Genomic DNA, 24238 nt, shown 5'->3' with positions numbered 1-24238 from the left:
TCAACACAAATCGCAATTATCGCAAACTCATTTCCAGATCTTTTCATAAAAATACATGGGCAAATTGGATCATTCTTGTATCCCTCATCCAACAGATATTTACTTAAACGGTTATACCACATACGCCTTGATTGCTTCAATCCATACAGAGATTTATTTAACTTAATTGAGTATCGCTCTCGAGAACTTGAATTGTATGCTTCTGGCAACTTGAATCCTTCAGGGAGTTTCATATAAATATCATTGTCAAGTGAGCTGTATAAATAGGCTGTAACAACATTCATCAGACGCAAATCGAGTCCTTCTTTTACTGCCAGACTAATTAAATATCGAAAAGTAGTTGCATCCACCACTGGTGAGTATGTTTCTTCAAAATCGATACCAGGTCTTTATGTAAATCCTTGGACAACAAGCCGTGCCTTATGTCTTACAATTTCACCATTTTCATTTCTTTTTCACACAAAAACCCATTTGTATCCTATTGGTTTTACATCTGCAGGTGTATGGACTACAGGTCCAAACACTTTTCGCTTTTCCAGTAAATTCAATTCAGCCTCAATTGCATCTTTTCATTTTGGCCAATCTTTTCTTTATTTACATTCACTAATAGACTTTGGTTCATGATCCTCATCATCATTCATCATATCAAGCGCTATATTATATGCAAAAATATCGTCAACATTGACTTCATTTTGATCCTATCGTATTCCATTCATAACATAATTTATTGAGATCTCATCATTTTGCACATTCAGGTAGCTGAGTTTCTTTTGGAATTGAGACATTAGCATTATCTAATGACTCCTCTTGAATTGCAATTCTTTCTTGATTATCCTCGACTTGGCCATTGATAAATCCCTATTTTAATATATTATTTAATGTCTTTTTGGGGATATTTATCAATTAAAGTGGAATAATTTGCATTGATTTTAGATATTTTGAATTAAATATTGGTGGCGCAAAATTAGAAATTTAAAAGAAAATCTTATCATATTTTATCTCTTTTTAAATAATTGATTTTGGACTTTATGATAGTATCTCAATTTATCTTTTGCAGGTCTCAGAAAAGGAAATAAACATAAAAGGAAAGTTGAAACAAAAGGAAAAGAATTAAAAAAAAAAAAAGAAGAAGGAAAGAAAGGAAAGAAAGGGACGGAAGAGAGGGAAGGCATGGATTTTGGAAAGATATTAGGTTATATATTAAATCCATCAATTGCAAGACGGAGGATATATACACACAATCATGCCGCCAACGCCTATTGCACCACACGCATACATAGCTTCCAAATCTATTTATTCAATTCCATAGACCACGCCGCCACCCCCCCACTCCTTTCCTATATATATGGCCGACTCGCACTCACACACCGGGAGTTCCTTCATAGTCGCACGCAATATCACGCCGCCGCACACTGCAATTCTCCACCTCCAGTCTTCACCTATTCTTTTCGGTCAAGAACGTGGCAGCTGCACTCTTTATAATCTTCCATATTCTTCTCCTCCATCTATCCTCCATGACTACTAAATCTTTGGCACGAGTTGTAGCTTGGTTCAAGACTATGAGAGGCTGAGTTCGCTGTGCTCTTTGGGATTGAATTCAATGACTTGAGTTTGGGAGCTACAAAGAGGAGTTTAATTCTAGTCCTTAGTTTAGACTATTTTGTTGATGATTTCTAGTTTGAAGTTTGTTATATTTGGTTTAAAGCTAAGAATTGCTAGTTGTAATTCTTGGTTTGGATTGGAATTGCTAAGATTTGGATTGGTATTTATAAGTTTGAGTACTTGGGTTATACATATATTTATGTTTATGCCTTTGTTAAGTCATTGTTAGTATGATTTTTATGCGAGTTGTATAAAAATTATGCTTGAAGTGAATTTAACAAGTAATTAATGTTCTAGTTGAGTATTAATTTAAAAGGAATAACTTATATAAACCAATCTTAACCACTTAAGTTACTCCCATATCATTAAACAAGCTAGGATAGTCATTGATTCATTCCTCAAGAGCATTCTTGTTATTGATTTCTTACAATTCAAATTTGCATTTTTCATTCTTTCTTAAAAATACCAAAAAAAAAGTAGTTTAGATTTATTTCTTACTCTCTTAATCAGTTTTATTAATTGAAAAATCCTTTTTCAACCCCTCCTTTCAATTCTTTGTCACTTAGTTAACTAAAGAATTAATAAAAAAGCTCCTCAAGAGACTCGACCCGAGTTGTGCTTTACTGCATAATTTGGTTTTATTTTTGATTTAACCCAAGGCGACTAAAAAGGTTCAAATCAGCCATCTACATTTTTAGCTCTTTTTTTCTTTCGAGGATTTTTATCTTTGGAACCAATGAGCCTGTCACGCTTCATGCGTGCTTTAGATTCATTTACAATAGCAGGTTGTCCAACAGGGACATCAATTTTGATAGGAGCATTAGCAGCTGGAACATGTGATTTGGTTACTTTCTTTGGGTCAGTAAATGCGTCTGGCAACTGATTAGCCAACCTTTGTAAATAAATTATCTTTTAAACTTCTAGTTCACATTGTTTTGTACGAGGATCAAGTTGAGATAATGAAAGTTCCTTCCAACTAATCTCTTTTTCCAACTACTTCTTTTCTCCCCCTAATGTTGGAAATTTTGATTCATCAAAATGACAATCGGCAAATCGAGCTATAAATAAATCTCCTATTGATGGTTCTAGATATTTTATTATAGAAGGATATTCATATCCAACATATATTCCCATCCTTCTTTGGGGACCCATCTTAGTACGTTGTGGTGGAGTAATAGGAACATATACTGCACTTCCAAAAATTCTTAGATGGGAGATATTAGATTCCTGACCAAAAACCAATTGTAAAGGGGAGGACTTGAGATAACTTGTTGGCCTGATACGAATTAATGTTGCTGCATGCAAAATTGCATGTCCCCAAGCAGAATTTGGGAGATTTGATCTCATCAGTAATGGTCTTGCAATTAATTGTAGTCGTTTAATTAATGATTCTGCAAGTCCATTTTGTGTATGAATATGTGTTACAGGATGTTCAACATCAATTCTAAGAGACATACAATACTCATTGAAAGCTTGCGAAGTAAATTCACCAACATTATCCAAACGTATTCTTTTAATTAGATAATCAGGAAAATGTGCTCTTAATCTAATTAGTTGAGTAAGCAACCTTGCAAATGCTAGGTTACGAGAGGATAATTAAAACCATGAAATATCTAAATGGTCCACATGGTGGGTGTATCAGCCCACAAATATCCCCTTGTATACGTTTTAGAAATGTGAGAGACTCACTTTCTATTTTTCCTGATGATGGTCAAATGATTAACTTTCCTTTAGAATATGCAGCACATGAGAAAACATGTGATTGTGGAATCTGTTGACTTTTCAGTGAAAGTCCATATGAATTCTCAATTATTTTTCGTATCATAATAGTCCTGGGATGGCCTAACTGGTCATGCCAAATGTTAAATTTATTCTCACTTGTAAACTTCTGGTTTACAATAGCATGTGTTTCAATTGTGTTAATACGTGTGTAGTACAAGCCTGAAGAAAAGGCATGTAATTTTTCTAGAATGCATTTCTTATCGGAAATTAAGTTTGTGATAACCAAGTATTCTTGATTTCCTTCATTTATTGTTTCAACATGATATCCATTTCTGCGGATATCCTTGAAACTCAATAAATTTCTATTAGACTTGGTAGGGTAAAATGCATTATCAATATGTAATTTTGTTCCTTCAGGTAGCAATACATTAGCTGTTCTAGAGCCTTCAATGAGGTTTATACTTCCAAATATAGTCTGAACATTGGTTTCTCGCATTACCAGAGAAGAGAAATATTTCTCATTTCTGAGTATTGTGTGAGTTGTTGCACTATCAACGAGACACAAATCTTCATTATTGATGTCAATAATAGTCATTTTTCATGGAAAAAAAAGAGGAAAAAGATTAAAAAGGAAACATGATTAATAAAAGAAAATATAATTTTTATCATGAATAAAAACTCATAATTATATTTATTTTGGGGATAATAACCTTACAAGTACAGAATTTATTGTGGTAGGTGAAAGAGCACAATTATAAGCAAAACATAAAAATATACTTAATTATAAAAACCCAATTACATCAAGATGACTCATTTTTTGAAACTTCCATCACCAATTAAGTGATCAATTCTTCCATCAGGATTGGCAAAGAAATCAGTAACATCGAAATGAGTAACATCCATGTTGCTATAATCAGAATCGCCTTTTTCTCCCACAAAATTTGTTTCCACCTTTGGCTCTTTGCCTTTATTTTTATTCTTATTCTTATTTTTCAGCGATTCTTGGTAGAGGTCAACCAAATGCTTTGGCGTACGACAGGTACGAGACCAATGACTCTTGCCACCACAATGATAACAAAGATTTTCAGCATGATTATTATTTCCACTAGATTCTTTTTGGTGATGCTCATTGTTATTTGCCCACTTTGTGGGAACGACTACCTCCACGACCACGACCACATCCATGGCCACGCCCACAGCCACGACCACGGCCCCGTCCACGTCCACGACCATGGCCACGGTTGATTCACTTGCCACTGCATTTGCTTCTGGGAATGGAGTGGAGCCAGTAGGACGGGATTCATGATTCCTCATTAAAGCTCATTATTTTGCTCAGCCACAAGCAAACAAGAAATTAATTCAAAATATTTTTTGAAACCTTTCTCACGGTATTGCTGCTGCAGGAGCACATTGGATGCATGAAATGTGGAGAATGTTTTTTCTAACATATCTTCATCAGTAATCTTTTCTTCACATAATTTCAGTTGAGAACTGATTCTAAACATTGTAGAATTATATTCGATCACATATTTAAAGTCTTGTAAACGTAAATGCATCCAGTCATAACAAGCTTTAGGAAGGATTACAGTTTTCTGGTGGTCATACCTCTCCTTTAAATTGTTCCAAAGAACAAGTGGATCTTTTATGATCAAATATTCAATCTTGAGCCCCTCATGCAAATGGTGACGTAAAAAGATCATGGCTTTGGCTTTATCTTGGTTGGATGCTTGGTTGCCTTCCTTGATTATGTCTCCTAGACCATTGGCATTTAGATGGATTTCCGCATCTAATATCCATGATAAATAATTCTTTCCAGTAATGTCAAGAGCCACAAACTCAAGTTTCGTGAGATTTGACATGATGATACTATCATATAAAAGTTAAATGAAAATTAATATTAAGAGAATAGAATAGTTATGAAACAAATCAATATGAATAAGAAGATGGAATAATTATAAAATAAACCATTATAGAAGTGATATAGAAATTTACCTTCTAGTTGATTAGCTGTACTACAATACCTTCCGATTACAAGAGCATTTCGTGCTGATAACGTGTTATGAAATAGAACCAAAATGAAACCACAAAAGTAAAAAGATGAAGACAAGAGAATGAGAGAACTTTTTGTATTTCTTCACTTGCATTACAACACAAATGACATGCCCTATTTATAGACATAGTCTTACACATAGGTTACAATTGTCTTTAAATGACAAATAGTGGATAATCAATCCCATGAATGTGAATGGATAGTAGAGGAGTAATGGATGGTGGAGGTAGTGGAAGTTACTTGAAGAAGATGAAAAGGAAGGGATAAATAGACATCCACATAATATTCATAACAATTATAACTTTTTTTTTTGTTTCATCAATTTCTGAACCACGCCCATTTATTTTAGGCTTTTTCTTAGTCATAGTTAAATTTTATTAGTAATAAGAATGTAAATAAGAGAGTACCGGCATCATCTGTGTACAAAATTTACAAAATTTTAACATTTTTTTTGTATAAAAGTTTAGTAAGTCATTATCAACAATAAAATGTTTAATGGGAATTTTTTCCCACTTTTTCCTATATAAAATTACTTCTATTTATTTATTTTTTTATCCATTACTTATCTTGACTTCAATTTAACTTTCGCTTTGATTCGGAGTTAAAATTCTTTCCCTATATATGAGGGGATGAAATAAAATTAAAATAGGATGACTTGGCCAGAAAATCTCGATAAATGTAACCTGATTTATTGACTGAACATACATTTTCATAGCAAATTATTTCTCTACGGATAATTTTAATTTCTTCATTAAAAATTGAGAAACAACAAACTTTCTTATTTTGACGCGAGTGAGTCAAGTATGGCCAACAAAAACAAAATGAAATCAGATAATATTAGATGCAAAATAGACTGCGTATTGAATATACATCTATTGATCATATAAATGAATCAATTTATTTACTCAAGCGTTAGTGTTTAACAGTATGCAAATGCGTTAATTATTGATTAATTAGTGTTACAATTACATCATTTTATTTATTCATTAAAACTATTAAATAAGTCAATAGGCCTATGACAAAGCAGTTTGTGACAAAGTCGATTATATTGAGTTGACTTTAGCAAATGGTCCAAAGAAGATGTAATTTGAAAGCAACGGTGTTGGCCAAAAAAAATAACTGAAAGTAATTAATTAGATTTATTTAATATGTAAAAGTTTAAAATGAAAAGAAAAAAATCCTAACCAAATAAAAGACGACAGCTATACCAAAAGAAGATAGTTAAATGAAGAAAAGGGATCTTAATTTTATGGGAACAAAGAGCAATAACGATTGAGATGGAAGTTATGGTTTATAAGAGTATGAAAAAATCGTTAAAAAAACATAGAATTTGACAAATTACAAATAAAAACCCATAACAACATTATTATGAGTTTTGACAATAATAATATAGGTTTTGACAACACTTTTTATGAACAGGTCCTTGTATTTAGTTTTCCAATATTTTTTTTGCGATTTTTTCGATAATTATTTCCAAATCCTTATTATTAAATGAACGCTTATTAAATAATACACAGAAGGCAGATGAATAAAGAAGCAGTAGTGCTCCTCCGTTATGATTAAATAATCCTTATTATTGTCTTTTCTCAATGTGCTTTGACTATAATTTACTTTGTGATGTCCATTCACACCCGATCCCCTTCATCACAGCATTTTGTTAAATCGTATTTGAGCTATTGTGTTATTGGACCACTTCGGGTGACAGAAATCCTGTACAGAAGTCATTTAATATTTTAAAAAAAGATGTCAATAACCAAAGAACAAATTGCAATTCAACTAAAATCTATGACAGGATACTGTTAAATCAGAATGAATTTTAGTTGCTTGGGGTGGAAGAGACCGATAAGACTTCCTGACCAGATAGTGGTTTAAGCTGCGGTGAAACTATGAAGAAGAAAGCAAACAAACAAAACAATATTATCTGATCACTCTGAAACTCTACTTTTCATAGATAATGAACAGTTGTTCTTCTAATATTGTTTGCTTGAACAAGAAAGCTGCAGGTTATGAATAACAACAGTATCATCAATTTCACTGAGGATATGCAGATATGAAATAGTAGCTGAGAACAATCTGAGGTACAAGTCTCAGTTGGTAAAAGTGCAAGAAACTCACAGGTATGATCAGCATTATGTTCTTGAGCTCATGTTTACAATTCATTTCCGTGACAACATAGTAGAAAAGGAATACAAATCTGCTCACAGTTATGTTAGAAGAAGTAATTCTAAATAGTTACTATTTTCGAAGCAAGGGTGAAAAACCAATAGGAAGTTAATCTGCTCAAAGTCATACATGCATCACTTTAGTACTCTGCTTCAAGGTAACAAATAGCACCCCTCAATCTTTAATCCAACTCAACTGCATATTGCCTATTGCTACACACTGCATCGAGGAAAATACCAACAATGTTAGCTTGAGAAGAAACCTGGCCACTGTAGTAAGCCAACAATAAATAAAAGCTTAACTTAGGAAACAACGCGATTCAAGCATATCAACAGAATTAAATACATTAGAAGGTAATAGCTTTTTCACATAAAAACAGAACGGATATTTTATTTGGAAGATATCCACTTTTATACATTTTTTCACCATCCCTATAGTTTTTGCTAACACAATGACTGCATACTAGATAAAGACAGTTGCTTACTTGATGAAATTTCAACGAGAGAGGCATACAAATACCAGAACAGGAATCACAGATAATTTATATGTGACGAATGCTATCCTTCGTGCTTTCCAAATTCAATTGTGATAGAGAAAATATCAACTCATCAACATCATGAGATGTCTTGGACTCAGAACTCAGGGGAACAGGTTGAAGGATTGAAGACATCTTCCATTTCTTTGTGGCAGTGGGTTGCTGTGGCTCATCATCAATACTCCGACACCTCTTTTTTCCTGTTATTAACTTCAACTCCAATTCCTTTTGTTGAAGGAACTCTCTGTATTCTGAGGCATATATTGGGCGAACTCCTCCTTCTTTGATCAAGCAATCGCCAAACTTAAATTCAAATGTGACCTTTGATTCGTATTTCTCAGATTTACTGGGGCCTATTCTGCTTTGAACATCCTCCAGAATGAGTTCACAATAGAGGGGATCATACCATAGGAAAACATTATTTGAATTCAATCCGATCATTGAATAATGCCATCCTCTAGGGCCTTCTTGATAAATGTTATTTTCATCATAGTATCCACATGATGAGTGCCGTAGATCCCTTTCTTTTAGGGAGAATTGAGGAATAACAAAGCAGAAAACGAAACCCAATAAGCCATCAAAACTAGGATTAAGCTGAACAGAGATAGAAGACCCTGTTGTCAAGCTTTTGTATGCAAACCACTCTGGAATAATACTTGTCTCAAAACCACCACATTTTGCTTGCTTCAGTGAGAAACTAGCATATTCCAGTATTCCACGAAATGAATGCTCCTCAATATCTTCAAAAGTCCTTTGCTCCCTTGTTCCCAACTCCAATTCCTCTTGCTGAAGGAAGCTGTGATAATCTGGGGCATATATTGGGCAGACTCCACATGCTTCAATCAAGCCATCGTGTTTTGTTTCCTTCATAAAACCGAACCCAATAAAATCATCGCTATCATATGTAACAACATAGAATTCAAATGAAAGCTTTGGCTTGTAATTGGCGTCTGGATATTTTGTGAATATGTTTTTATGAGTGGTCCACAGAAAAACATGGTGTGAATTAACATTTGTTATAACAAAACTTAAGCTTGTGCCGCATTCACCATCTTCATCATAAATTTGGCATTTTACTCTGTAAGAACAGCTTTCCTTTGGAGTGAACTGAGGAAGAACAGAGTAGAAAATGAAGCCTTGCAAGTTGTTCATGGTTGAAGAAAGCTCAATAGTTATGAAATTGGGAGCCTTAGTTGTCTGATTATGTTTAAAACAATCTGGAACTTCTCTTCCTGGATAGCAAACATCAACCATTTGATTTGTATGCACACCACGCTTCAAACAGAAGTAAGCAAACGCCATAATATGGGAAAGTGAACGGTTCCCTATGTTGCAACATGAAAGAATAAGCCTTCTTAGATTTCTGAGATACCTGATTGAGGAATAGGGTGTTAAATTCTGCATTATTTGCTGTGGCAACAATGGAAATTCAATATGAGAAGTGAGTATTAGCGTCTCCAATGATGTGCAGTTGGTAGCATCTAAGTCTTTGATGGATGGAGGAAGCTTTGGTAAAGATTGAAGGCTCTTGCAATTTATCAAGGAAAGAAATTCTAGTCTTGATAGATGCTTGATATTGTCGGGGAGCCCGGTCAAGATGCAACTCCCATCCAAATGAATACTTATTAGACATTGTAAAGCATCAAATAGGATATATAACTTTGATTCATCAATTATCTCTCCACAATCAGAAAAAGTAAGATCTTTTAGAGATCTCAGTCCATAAAACTCATTGACTGGAATATTCTTTAGTCTTGAGCAATTGAGTGAGAGACTAGTGAGTTTCTGAAGATAACCAATTGAAGAGCCCAATGACTCAATGCCAGTTCTATTTAATTGTAAAACTGTCATGCTCTCTGATGATAATGAAAATTCCTTGAGACCATAGCAATTATCAACACTAAGGCTCTCTAGAGATTTTAAAGGGCTCTCGCTTTGCAAATGCTTCAGCTTTATGCAATTAGTGAGCCCCAAAGACTTTAATCTATGGAGAGAATAAATAGAGGGATGCAGATGGCTTAAGCTTTCACATGAGAAGAGATTCACCCATTCAAGTTTCCGTGCCTTGGAGAAATCAGGCAGCTCTGCCAATTGCTTAGATCCTCCAAGGTCTAATCCCCTTAAATTTACCAAATCCTGTATGAATTAAAAAGGGAAACATTACTTGGGAAACAAAAGTAAAAAATTTCAATTGACATGAAAAAATTGAACTCATCATTTTTGAATGTTGCACCTGTGTTCCATCCCACAATTTTTTAAGCTTGCTGCCATTCATACTAAGTTCAACAAGTTTCTCTGCACAAAAAGATGATGGTAGAGCCTCAAAAGGAAAATTATCCCATTGAAGATAAGATAAATGATTGGAAAATGACCCTTGGCTTGAGGGAATATTCATACATGACCTTCTATCTGAATTAGATGAATAGAATTTGAGAAATCTCAAATTAGTCATCTTTTTTAAGGTGTTGGAAGTTAAGCATATATCTCCAATTTGAGACAAATCTAAACTTATGCCTTCAACTGCATCAGTTACCTGAAGTACACAAAATTCAAATAAAAGTAAGCAAATATCATCATATATTAGTAATTGTTTTCACTTGTAGACATTTCTTGTGTGAAAGCAAACTGCTTTTTCTTACCCGATTATTTTTCAATGCATCATAGATTTCATCAGGATTCCATAGTCGACTTCGTCTTCCAGGATTTTTTACACACTCTTGACGAACAATTTCACGACCCATTTGTTGTATTAAATCATGCATCTCCACATAATGAGAAGAAATACGTATAAGGGCCTTATCTACGAGGGTCCTCAAGCCAATTGTTGCATGGTAGCGATAGCTGTCTAAAAGAGCTACTACTTTAGCAATACTTTCACCTTTTAGAAAGCAAGCAATTTCTAAAAACATTTCTCTCTCTTCAAAGTTTAGTCCATCATAGCTTAATTTTAACACTGCATGAATATCTTCATGGCTTGTCTTTTCCAATTTTGTCAATGCACTTTCCCATTCATCTATAGTTTTGGAATATAGAAATGAACCCAAGGTGATTAAAGCTAAAGGATTGCCTTTAGCATAAGCAACAACTCTCTCAGATAGTTCTTCATATCCACTTTCATAATCATCTTTGTGAAAAGCTTTGAGGTTGAAAAGGCTAACTGATTTGTAATCGCTCAATGGTTTGGCTTCATATATTTCATTAACTCTTCCAAGAAGCAAATGTTTATCTCTCGTAGTAACGATGACTTTACTACCAGGTCCCAAGGCATGACATTCTTTGGCCAAATATTCTAATTGATTTATCTTATTGACATCATCAAGCACAATGAAAACCTTTTTACAACTAAGTCTTCTCATGGCAAATGACGTGGACCTAACCATGGACTCTTCTTCCATCAATAGTTCTCTAAGAAGTTTATCACGTATATGCTTTAGTCCATATTTTTCTAATTCTTCTCTTAAATTCTCAAAAAAACAACAACTATCAAATTGGAAGGAGAGCTTGGTGAATACAGCTTTAGCTATAGTTGTTTTGCCTATACCACCCATGCCCCAAATTCCAATTATTGAGGCATTTTCCAACAATGATTCAATACAATCAGCGTTCTCTTCAATTCCAACAAGACCTTGTAATGTGCTTGGATACATGTGCTCCAATCTTTTCAAAATGTCATTGACAATATTATGAATGAGTTGTGATTCGTCCCTAAAATATAAAATAGAAAGAAAAATATTAACACAACTAAAAAAAGAAACTACTAAATAAATGATTTATATATTGAATAAAGTAATAAATAAAATTGATGTTATTTTATTCAGATCAAATTACATAAATTTCATTACATCTACATAACTGATGACATTCTATATTTAGTGATATTTGATGTATTTTTTAGAGTTATCAATGCATGGTAGGAAGGAAAAATTGAAGTGATTGCACCATATGATCTTCAATGTGAATATCATTAAGAAAGTGAGTTAAGAGCGATAGAACTAGAGTAAACAAATGTTTCATTCATAATTGTTGATTTCTTGCACGTGGAGTTAACCATTTTGGATAAAAGAGAGTAGACATTCCTAGAAGAAATAGCAAACCATGCAAAATAACATAATTTTTGTTGAAATTACGCAGTTCTCTGTTTTTTTTTTGGGGGGGGGGTGTTTATTTCCTATCAATAATAGATACTAATCTTTCTAGGCATATATAGAGGATAGAGAGATGCTTCTCAACTAGTTTTTTCCTATACGCAAAAGATGGAAATTAACTACCAATCACTTGCTTAAGAGATAAGAGCCGTTATAACTCATTCAACCAAAAAAAAAAAAAAAAAGCCATGATAACTCATATCAAGTTAAGAAAGTCAATCTTTTTACCAAGTCATCTTCACTATTTACCAAACGTACACAAATCTCTCATGAAAAGAATTGAAGAAAACACGTATAATCTCAATCTCAAATAAAACACAAAACATGTTTGTAATACTACTAATTATTTATATTCATGTCCTTCATACTCCCAATTAATATTTTGAAGGCTGATTAACTATAATAATTGAAGTTAGAGCTGAAGGCACAATTTTAACATAGTTTAAACAAGTTTTCTCAACAGAAAGCTGAAGTAGATCAACTTGAAAGATTGAAAATGAATGAGTATAGATCTCAGGGAAATTCTGGTCAGCAAGATAAATCAAAAGAATAAACAAAAGTACGAAGCCAAGTAGCTAATTAACCCAAAAAAGAACAAAGTATGAAAGTCTATTTTAATAATTCAAAGGTATAATTTTTGAACTACGTACTGACCTATAGATCCGAGAGTCCCAACCAGCTAAGTTTGCAATTTCAAAAAGAGCACGTTTCCACTGCTTCACCTTCTCTGGGTTTTGTGTATAGTGTTTTTCAAAAGCTTCCTGGTAAGTTCCCTTTTGATTGCGTACATGAGATGGGTCGACTTGGTGGAAAATAGGAATAACGAGCTGTCCTTGGACTTCTTTACACTCCAGTATCTTAAGCAGTTCATTCAAACACCATTTTGAGAAAGCATAGTTTTCTGAGAAGATGACAGCAGATATGCTTGAATCTTCAATTGCTTGGATGAGAGATTGGGAAATGTCATCCCCTTTTGGGAGTTCATAATCTATGTAGGTTCGAATACCGCTCATGCATAGGGCAGTGTGAAGATGGCTGGTGAAGGTTTTGCGAGTATCCTCTCCTCTGAAACTCAGAAAAACGTCATATTTTCTGGGAAAATATGCAGAAGAAGAGGAGGAGGAGGATGATGAAGCTGCAGCGCCCATGGTACAGTGATTAGCTATTCAGAGTGATCAAAAACACAGTTTGCACTCTCTTCTTTGCTGATGAGAAAAGTTCATAGTGACGATGGAGGATATTATGGCATCGAATGGACTTGGCTTACTTGCTAAGCTTGGGAGCCAAATGAACAGCAACCGAACTTTACTCTTTTCACATCGGCATACGTGCAGTTCGTCACCATTCTACCCCACCTTCATTATGTTCACAGTTTCCCGGAAACTTTGCTCACTCTTTAACTACGATTTGTACGAATCAATTGTCAATTAATGGTCTCATATGAAGCATAAACTACTTTTTTGAGAGTATTTAATTTGGTGGGGCAATTTCCTCTCAAGCATGCATTTCTAAACATAGTAATAGCATTGTTTTTACCGGTAAGAAAAGTTAACTTTAACTGTTAAAAGGATTTCTTTTAAATAAAACAAGGTACGTGTTCATGCTCTGTCAAGAAATCTAAATAAGCATTCTAAAATCTTACATGAGGTCTATTGGTTTAAACCTTTTTCAATTAAAAAAAATACCTTTTTCGGAAAAATCATTTCCTGGAAAATTTGGACTCGCTTGTTTAAGTTTTAAAAATGGATAATATAATTTTTTGGTTTTCAAATTTGTCCTCATTTTGGTTTTGGTTTCTCTATTTTAAATCATAATTTTTAGTTCCTTAAGAAGTAAAATGATCCAGGTTTTTATTAAAATATAGGGATTAATGTTTTAAATAAAAAAATTGAGAGATTAAAATATATGATTTGAAACTTAAGAGACCAAAATCAAAATAAGACAAAATTAAGGAACCAAAAATTATATTAATCTTTTCAAAAATAAATATTTTTTTAAATATTTTATCAAATATGAGTAGTGAAACTTGCGTGTTTGTCTTCTTTAAAATTTTAAATATGAACCATCCATATTATATCTTGAATAGTCCAGATTTTATCACCACAATAAGCATTACATACTCATTGTTGTGATTAGCACCAGATGAGAATAGGAGGTATGGCCAACAAAAACAAACAAAAATCATATAATATTCGATGACAATATAAACTGCATATTTTTTTTTCGAATGAAATATAAACTGCATATTTAATATAGCTATTAATGATATAAATGAACCATGCATTCGGAAAACGTCTGTCAACCAGGCGTTAAAGAAATGCAAATGCATGACTTATAATTAGTAATTAGTGTTAAACAGACAACAAGTTATTTATTCGTTAAAACAACAAAGTCACCACAATTTGAGATATTATGACGCCGCGGTATGTGACAAAGTCAGCTTTTTATAACTGTTCCAAAGAAGATATTGTGTTGGAAAACAACAGAAACGATAGAGCCAATGTAGGCAATTTTCCTTAACTAGATTTATTTAATGTGTAAAAGTTGAAAATGAACAAGGAAAAAAAAAATCCTAACCATTCAGTACTTGAAAGAAATACCAATTATACCAACCTAATTTGGTTGTTATTGGTTAGTAGAAAAGAATAAATAAAGCTCTTCTCGCCCAAAGATGGATCGATCATAATGATGGGTTTAGTTTATGTATCAAGAAGGATAATATGAACAAGTCAGTACTAAGAATTAAAATAAAATCCTTAAGGATGTTAATCAATTGATATAGCTAAATGATGAGATCAAGTCTCAATTAATTGTTACATGTACGCATGGAACTCAATTAATTGTTATGCTCAGCTAACCTTCACGTTTCCTTTCTGTGACAAAAATAGAAGATAGATTATATAATCACTTCAAGCATCCACAGGACAGCTTGTTATTCATGTTGTCAAGAAGACAATAAAGTGAAGAAAAGGAGTTTTTAACTTCATGAGGAACAAGAGCAATCATAATTCAGACGGAAGTTTTGGTAATCCCAAATTCTTATTATTAAACTCACCAAGATTTTATATTTGTAATATAGGATCGGGTCTTTATTTGCTACTCTTCCGGTCTTTAATATAGGACCTAATTCTTGAATTGATTTTGGTCCTAAATATAAGACCCATTTCTCATATTTATCAATTTTCTCTAAATTACCCCTATGGATACTCTCTCAACTATAATCAAGTAGAAGAGGGAAGAGGGTATTAAGAAAGATGATTATAGTGTTTTAGGAAAAATATGTCACTTTTCTTGTAATTAACTAACTTATCTAACTTCCTTAATCTAATCAAATTAGTTAAAAGGGTCTTATATTAAGGACCAGAGGAGTATTTTTTAAATTAAGTGTTCTAAATCATAATTTCACATATTTAGAGGTCTTTATTTGCTATTTTTTCCAAAAACAATTCTTGTTTACAAATAAAATTAGAAGAGTAAAGTGTTCACGTGACTCCGGAAAGTAACGAGCTTTCCTTTACAAAAATTCGGCTGACAAACTTATTTGCCCGCAGATTTTGTTTTTGGCCCAACTGCCCAGTTGGTCCCTTTATATAGGAAATAAGAATTTAAAAAAAAAAAAGTGTAATGAGCACTTGATAAATAAAAGCCTTTAATTAAACAAAATAGTAACTAAATCCTTGGGGATATTAATTTATAAAGCAAAATAAATGTTTCATGAGATCAAGTCTCAATTTGTACAAGGGGCAGTGAACTCAAAGGGACGGTCTAGCTAGACATTTTTTGTTTCTATCAGACAAAAAGGATTTTTAATACTAAAGTATATATTTAGTTTTTTAATTTTACACAACATTTTAATTTATTTTTTAACTTTAACAAGTATATTTTTAGTCTTTTAATCATAAAACTGTTTAAAAAATTTTTATTAAATTTTTGAGTGTTGATAAAACTTTCTTAAATGTTAACATATTAAATTTAATTTTTAAAACAACTATAATTATTATAAAAAAAATCATAGCTTAACGATTTTAAAATTAAAGAACTAAAAATATATTTTTTAAAATTAAAAAATCAAGATAAAACATTATATAAAGATAAAGAACTAAACGTATACTTTAATCAAATTTTTGATGAAAAAAAAAACTGGGTTATGAGTCATTACATTTCTTGCAATGATTATTAAATATTATATAAATGCAGAAAACTATTTTATCATTGAATTATTTTAAAATTTTTTTAATTAAACATAAGATAAGGGATCTTTCCTAATCAGAAGCACATTCCAGTCCACCGTGGTTTTTTTCGGGTGGGCCAACGAACAATGCAACTTATTATTTATTTTTGGAGGAAAGCGCAGTTCATTCTATAATGGCTAATTAATACAAGTCATCTCATCAAATAGAATAGCACTATGCGACCTGGAGGATACTAAAAACCACAATTCACTACTCAGAATTATAAACCAATCTTCAGAGATATCAATAAATCAAACCAAGCATGCTTCATGAGATCAGAGTCTTAGCTTTTTCGAGTGCAAGGAACTCAGATGTATGGCCTGCATAAGTACCTGAGTCACCTTCACATTTCATTTCTGTAACAAAATAATAAAAATAGTTAAAATTATGCTCAAAGTTATGGTAAGAGAAGTAATTATATAATTACTACAAGCACCCACTGCACAGCTTATCAGTCATGCAAAGAAGACAGAGTCAATAAAAGGAATTGTAATGAACAAAAGTAATCATAAGTGGGCTGGAACTTATGGTATGTAACAGAAATAATTATTCCAAATCCTTACTATTCAGTCAGAACACATTAAACATGCGGAAGATAGACCAATAAGACTCTATCATCAGCTTACGTTTGAGTAACTCTGCCTCTGCAACATCAAACAGTTCTTCTCTCAAGATTACTCACTTGAGCAAGTCAGTCACAGTTCTTTTAATCTTAATCAAATTTTAATCCCATTATATCAATCAAAAAGAAAGAAGGCTTCCCCATGCGAGAAATGAAATGGGAGAATGGAAATTGAGGACTGATTTAAAAACTAATCTCTAGTAAGTTTAAAAACTAATCTCTAATAAGGGCTTTTTATAGTTGTGAAAAGCTGTAAAGATTAGAAGCTTGGGTAGTAAGAAATTGAAAGTTTAAGTAGCGATAGGTCATTGTTTGATATTAAATGTCCAATCAGATCCAACATTGCCATTCTCCCAAAAAAAAAAAAAAGCTTTAAATTCTCAAATAGAATAGTCATTCGGTAAGAAACCAACTATGCTCGTTTGCTACTTTCATCCGTCCAAATTTTGTTTTGTAAAACTCTTCGAACCCGTTGTTGAGTTTGAAAAAAATTTAAAACTTGGACAATAGTCTATTAACAGGAAATTGAAATAAATTTTTTCTACTTGTCACGAACAGATAATCATATTATAGAGGATAATTCACTATAGGTTGCTTACAGCTAATCCTTTTCATGCACAGGCGTATCCATATAATATAATCGGTTGCCTAAGTTAACATTAACTGTGTACAAAACTCAAGCCTAATTAATGCGTAAAATCTCGAGAGAGAGAGAGAGAGAGATTACCACTAAAGCATTGATAGTAATTTATTTTTGTAGATTGCCATCCTTCGCAAATTCCAAATTCAATTCAGATAGTGAGAGTAGTAACTCGTCAATGTTGGTAGATTGAACAGAAGATGCCTTCAGTTTCTTTGTTAGAGTAAGTAGTTCTTCCTCATCACAAGTATCCGAGGTCTCTTCATGCCTAGCTCCAACTTCAATTCCTTTGTTGAAGGAAATTGTTATATTTCGAGGCATATATTGGGTGGATTCCCCATTCTTTAATCAAGCAATCACCAAACTCAAATTCAAATGAAAGCAACCCCACATCCCCAACTCTTTTTCTTCTAACTTGATCTAATATGAATTCACAAAAGAGGGGATCATACCATTGGAAGGCATTATCCGAATTCAATTCTGTCATGGAATAATGCCATCCTCTTGGGCCTTCAAAACAATCACTTACAGAGATCCTTTTATCGACATCAAACTCATGTAACCAGCGGCACCGACAGCTTGAGTGACTTCGATCCTTTTCTTTTGGGGAGAATTGAGGAATAACAAAACAAAAAATGAAACCCATCAAGTCATCAAAATCTGGAAGTTGAAAAGAAACTGAGTGAGTATCCGTGGTTTTGTCTAGAAAACCCGCCGGAGTATTTGGCATTTCAGGGGAAGAAACATGTACACTTTCAAAATTGCCGTATACTCGCTTCAATGAGCAACTAGCATATTCCATAATTCCACAAAGTGAATGCTCATCGTTATCACAACCACTCTTCTTTTGACTACCCAAATCCAACCCGAATTCCATTTGTTGAAGGAAATTGTGATATTCTGAAGCATATATTGGGCAAACCCCACATGCTTCTATCAGATCATGTTTGGTTGTACAGTAGTTCTCGTCATAAGAGACAACAGAAAACTCAAATGAAAGCTTCGAGTTACCTTTAATGCCTTGATCCTCTCTTTCCATAAGTTCCCTTAAAATGCATACAGAGTAGAGTGGATCATACCATAGAAAAACATGATGCGAATTTAAGTCTGTTATCGGCATATCGTCACCCTTGCCTCTGACTTCTTCACCGTCTTCAAAGTATATTTGGCATTTCAGGTAACTCTGACAATTTGGCTTTGACGTGAACTGAGGAAGAACAGAGCAGAAAACAAAGCCCAACAAGTTGTTCACAGATGAAGAGAGTTCAATGGTTATGAAACTTGAAGCCTTAGTTGTCTGGTTATATCTAACCCACTCTGGAATTTTTCTCCCTGGGTAACAAAAAGCACCAGTTCGATTGAGATACGCCGCTCGCTTCAACGATAAATAAGCAGTCTTCCATACTGGAAAGTGAATGCTTCAACTTCAAGCAGTTTTCAAGAAAGAGGGACTCCAATAGATATTTCCGTTGCGGCCTACAAGTTGTTAAAGGGAACGCAACCTCCAACGATAAGCAATTAGTGGCCTTCACGTATCTAGTGAATGGTGGAAGTTCTGGTAGACATCGAAGCCTCTTGCAATTGGTCAAGTAAATGTAGTCTAGCTTCAGGAGATGCTTGATGCTGGAAGGCAAGTACTCTACATTGCTTCGTACTAATCCCAGTAAATATAACGATGATAAGGAGCTCATGTTGTCAGGAAGCTCATGCAAGTTACTACATCCTTCCAAATAAAGGTCTACGAAAGAGCACAAGGCATCAAATAACTTGAGCAGGTTTGACTTACCAATCACTGGTCCACAATCAAGAAGAGTGAGCTCCTTAAGAGATCTCAAATAACGCAGCTGCTCAATTGAAAAGTTCGTCAGATTTGAGACATTAAGGCGAAGCTTTCTAAGTTTCATAAGATACCCAATTGAGGGATAGGGTGTTAAAGCCATCATTCCTTCTTCTGGCGACAAAGAACATTCCATCTGAGAAGTGAGAGTTATTGTCCTTAAGGATGGGCAGTTGGTGGCATCTAATTCTTCGATGGATGGTGGAAGCTCTGGTAGAGATTGTAGTCTATCACAATTCTTCAAAGAAAGAACTTTTAGCCCTGAAAGATGCTTGATATTGTTAGGAAGTTCAGTTAAGTTCCGACACCCATCCAAATGTAGTTCTTGTAAAGAACGCAAGGCATCAAACAGAATATGCAGCTTCAGTTTGTCAATTACTTGCTCACAATTAGAAAGCCGTAGCTCCTCTAGAGATCTTAAACAGCATAACTCATTTATTGGAAGGCTCTTCAGTCTTGAACCATTAACACTGAACTGTTTAAGCTTACTGAAATGCGCAATTGATGAGTCCAACATCTCAATGCGAGTGGTTTCTAGTCCTAAACTCGCGATTTCTTCTGATGACAGTGAAAATTCTGTCAAACTAAAGCACCAATTGAGATAAATCTCTTTGAGAGACTGTAGACGATTCTCACCACGAAGTTTCTTCAGTTTAATGCATTTATTGAGATTCAAAGTAACGAGTCTTTGTAAGGATAAGATAGATGGGTGAACATGACACAAACTTTCGCATGATTCAAGATCCACCGATTTAAGATTCTGTGCCTTCGAAAAATCAGGTAGCTCTATCAATTGTTTGCATCCAGCCAGATTTATTCTCGTCAAGTTCACAAAATCCTGTCACGATTAAAAAGGAAAACATTACATGAGAAAGAAAACCACAGAGCTTTGACTAAAAATTGAAACGTACATTCTCTTATTTATATACCTGCACTCCATCCCAAAGTTTTTTAACTTGGCTGTTTTGCATGCGAAGTACAACAAGTCTCTCTGGACAAAATGAGGATGGCAGAGACTCCAAAGGATAACCGTCCCATTGAAGGTACCTTAATCGTTCAGATAATAATTCAAGGCCAGAAGACAGATCCACCTTGCAAGATCTCCTATCCTTGAGCGAATAGAATTTTATAAATCTTAGATTGGACATCTTTTTGAAGGTATCAATGCTCAATTGTAAATGTCTAATTTTGGACAGATCTAATACTATGCCTTCAATTGCATCAGTTCCCTGAAAAAACACAATATAAAGTAGAATTAAATTGAATGTATATATGTTAATATAACAATCAGTTGCAGTAATGTAACAATCATGTGATGCACCATAACTGAAAACATAATGCTTCTTACTCACTGCATTATTTTTCAACACATGATGGACTTCTTCTGGATCACATAATCTACTTCGTCTTCCAGGTTCTTTAATACATTCTTGACGAACAATTTCATGGCCCATGTCTTTTATTAAGTCATGCATGAGTACCTGGCCATGATCAATAGTTATAAGAGTTCTATCCACAAGGGTTTCCAACCCAATTCTCGCATGGAAACCAAAGCTTTCTAATAGTGTTATCACATATTCTTTCCCTTCACCATTCAAGAAAAATGCAATGTCTAGAAACATTTCCTTCTCTTCAAAATTTAACCCATCAAAGCTCAATTTCAGAACCTGTAGAATGTCTTCATTGGGACTCTTCTTTAGTTTTGACAATGCACTATCCCATTCCTTGGGAGTTTTTGAACGAAGAAATGAGCCCAATACTACCAAAACTAAGGGAATGCCTTTTGCGTAATGAACAACCCTTCGTGAGAGGGATTCATATCCAATTTTTGGATTGTACGAGCGGAAGGCTTTGAGGTTGAAGAGCTCAACAGACTTGTGAGCGCTCAAAGGCCGGGCCTCATGAATTGCGTTAACTCCTGCAATTACAAGCAATTGTTTATGCCTTGCTGTAATGATGACTTTACTGCCTGGTCCCAAGTATTCATAATATGGAGCTAAATACTCTAATTGCTTCCAACTACTAACATCATCAAGCACTATAAAGACTTTTTTACAACTTAGTCTTCTCATAACAGAGGCGTTACTTGCAACATTAGGCGGCCTATGAGGGAAATTTTCTTCCTTTAGTAGCTCAAACAGAAGGTTGTTGCGTACGTATGTCAATCCTTGCTTTTCCACCTCTTCTCTTACATTTTCCAAAAAGCAAGAACTCTCAAATTTGAAGGAGAGTTTGGTAAATAAAGCCTTAGCCATGGTGGTCTTGCCTATACCACCCATACCCCAAATTCCAATTATTGGGACTTTTTCCAGTAACCTTTCAACCTCGTTACAATTTTCATCAATTCCAACAAGACGCATCAATGAACTTGGATAACTGGGGTTAATCTTTTGCTGAACGTCGTTGACAATATTTTCAATGAGTTCTGGTTCGTCCCTAAAATATGAAAAAAGATAAACAAAACAAAAAAGTAAGTATTATTTTTTAAGGTAAAAGAGAAGCCGCATCAAGTAAACAACAGATTAAACAGGCCTAACGATAATATCCTCTCCCTTTCAAGGAAGGCCATACAAAATTTAGGTGGCTAATAGAATGATTCCAATCAGCAGAAGCAATATGAGCTTTTGTCTGGCAAGTAAGTTGGCACATTCATTAACTTCTCCGATAAAAGAAAGTATCATTGTCACAGGGAAAAAAAAAAAAAGAGATAACGAGAGAGATTGGTGAGAATAAATGGACTATAAATTAAAGTGGCAAAAAGAAAAATTCGATGATAAAAAAGTTTGAGTAATGTAATTTATGTTTAAATTGACTTTTATAAAAATCAGTTTGTAAGGTAAAAAAGTTATTTAAATTATGATTAAATAATTAAGCTTAGTTTGTAGAATAACCAAAATGTGTATGACTTTTATTAAATAATGAAAAACGATTAAAAATATGAATTTGTAAAATATAATAATTTTAAATTATTATATAAGTTATATTTAATGAATAAAATATATTAAAATTAGAAATCATAATAATGTGAAAATTTTTGAACCAAATAATATTACATAATTAATTAGATGATATACTCTACATAATTTATATAAACATAAAATGAAAAATAACATCAAAAATTAAGAATATTATAAAAACTGTTAAAAATTATTTTCACGTAAGAGAATATTAAAAATAAATAACTAAAAATTGATTGAGAAGCACAAAGAATACATAGAGAAGCATAAAAATATTATAAATATAAGGGTAAAAATATCTTTTAATTTCAAAAGCTATTTTTACATAAGTCATAAATAAGTTTTAGGTGCTTTTGTAAGCGTGTTTAAAAAAGTAGCTTTTGATTCATAAGCTAGGTTAGTCAAAAACTGTGACAAACAGCTTCTAAATTTGTAAACTGACTTATCACCCCTAGAAGTTACTCTTTTCCTCCTCAGATGCTCTGCCAAACAAGCACAAGATATCGTGTTTTTTTTTTCCTATGAATAATACATACTAATCTTTCTAGGCATATAAAGAGGAAACAGACATGCTTCTCAACTAGTTTTTTCCTATACGCAAAAGATGTAAATTAATTACCAATCACTTGCTTAGGAGATAGGAGCCGTTATAACTCATTGACCAAAAAACAAAAAGCCATTATAACTCGCATCAAGTTAAGAAAGTTAATCTTTTTGCGAAGTCATCAAGTTAATCCTTTTACGAAGTCATCTTCATTATTTGCCAAACGTACACAAGTCTCTCATGAAAAGAATTGAAGAAAACACGTATAATGTCAGTCTCAAATAAAACACAAAACATGTTTGTAATGCTACTAATTATTTATATGCATGTCCTTTATACTCCCAATTAATTCTTTGAAGGTTGATTAACTATAATAATTGACGTTAGAGCTGAAGGCACAATTTTAAATAGTTTAAACAAGCTTTCTCAACAGAAAGCTGAAGCAGATCAACTTGAGAGATTGAAAATGAATGAGCATATCCACATGGATATGTAATTATAGTCAGCAAGATAAATCAAAATAATAAACAAAAGTACGAAGTCAAGTAGCTAATTAACCCAAAAAAGACAAGGTATGAACGTCTAGTTTAATAATACTCCTTCGGTTACCTTTTTTGTAGTGTAATTTATACTTAAAAAAAATCTTATATTTAGGAACGGAGGAATACAACTGTATAATTTTCGAACTACATACTGACCTATAGATCCGAGAGTCCCAACCAGCTAAGTTTGCAGTTTCAAAAAGAGCATGTTTCCACTGCTTCACTTTCCCTGGGTTTTGGGCAAAGTGTTCTTCAAAAGCTTCCTGGTAAGTTCCCTTTTGATGGCGCACGTGAGATGGGTCGACTTGGTAGAAAATAGGAATAACAAGCTGTCCTTGGACTTCTTTACACTCCAGTATCTTAAGCAGTTCATTCAAACACCATTCTGAGCAAGCGTAGTTTTTAGAGAAGATCACAGCAGATATGCTTGAATCTTCAATTGCTTGGATGAGCGATTGGGAAATGTCATCCCCTCTTGGGAGTTCATAATCTATGTAGGTTCGAATACCGCTCTTGCATAGGGCACTGTGAAGATGGCTGGTGAAGGTTTTGCGAGTGTCCTCACCTCTGAAACTCAGAAAAATGTCATATTTTCTGGGAAAATATGCAGAAGACGAGGAGGATGATGATGAAGCTGCAGCGTCCAT

At 33.5% G+C, this 24238-nt stretch overlaps 4 protein-coding genes and 1 long non-coding RNA gene across 5 annotated transcripts; all 5 read right to left on the bottom strand.

Annotated features, from left to right (window-relative positions):
* Positions 1-4134: 4134 nt before the first annotated feature.
* LOC114751095 (uncharacterized) lies at positions 4135-4638 on the bottom strand. Its single transcript, XM_028939770.1, has one exon. It carries the CDS (start codon positions 4636-4638, stop codon positions 4135-4137), a length of 504 nt encoding a protein of 167 aa, XP_028795603.1.
* A 2831-nt stretch (positions 4639-7469) lies between these two features.
* On the bottom strand, positions 7470-8408 carry LOC114751033 (uncharacterized). Its single transcript, XR_003740706.1, has 2 exons — positions 8057-8408; positions 7470-7756 (listed from the first exon to the last, which is right to left on the bottom strand). It is a non-coding gene; the product is annotated as an uncharacterized LOC114751033 (long non-coding RNA).
* A 17-nt stretch (positions 8409-8425) lies between these two features.
* Positions 8426-13365, bottom strand: LOC114751088 (disease resistance protein RML1A-like). Its single transcript, XM_028939757.1, has 5 exons — positions 12872-13365; positions 10712-11777; positions 10306-10605; positions 8524-10208; positions 8426-8444 (listed from the first exon to the last, which is right to left on the bottom strand). Exons 1-5 carry the CDS (start codon positions 13363-13365, stop codon positions 8426-8428), a joined length of 3564 nt encoding a protein of 1187 aa, XP_028795590.1.
* Positions 13366-17819: 4454 nt separating this feature from the next.
* Positions 17820-20696, bottom strand: LOC114751081 (protein SUPPRESSOR OF npr1-1, CONSTITUTIVE 1-like). Its single transcript, XM_028939745.1, has 4 exons — positions 20478-20696; positions 19192-20386; positions 18241-19115; positions 17820-18053 (listed from the first exon to the last, which is right to left on the bottom strand). The coding sequence occupies exons 1-4, from the start codon at positions 20694-20696 to the stop codon at positions 17820-17822; spliced, it is 2523 nt and encodes an 840-aa protein (XP_028795578.1).
* Positions 20697-21118: 422 nt separating this feature from the next.
* On the bottom strand, positions 21119-24238 carry LOC114751069 (TMV resistance protein N-like). The gene is made up of 3 exons (XM_028939736.1): positions 23748-24238; positions 21216-21984; positions 21119-21133 (listed from the first exon to the last, which is right to left on the bottom strand). The coding sequence occupies exons 1-3, from the start codon at positions 24236-24238 to the stop codon at positions 21119-21121; spliced, it is 1275 nt and encodes a 424-aa protein (XP_028795569.1).

The sequence above is a fragment of the Neltuma alba genome, unplaced genomic scaffold (genome assembly GCF_004799145.2).
Source record: "Neltuma alba isolate B1F8T4 unplaced genomic scaffold, ASM479914v2 tig00001127_pilon, whole genome shotgun sequence".
Taxonomy (NCBI): domain Eukaryota; kingdom Viridiplantae; phylum Streptophyta; class Magnoliopsida; order Fabales; family Fabaceae; genus Neltuma; species Neltuma alba.
Note: the sequence above shows the minus strand (reverse complement) of the source record. Positions and strands in the feature narration are given on the sequence as shown.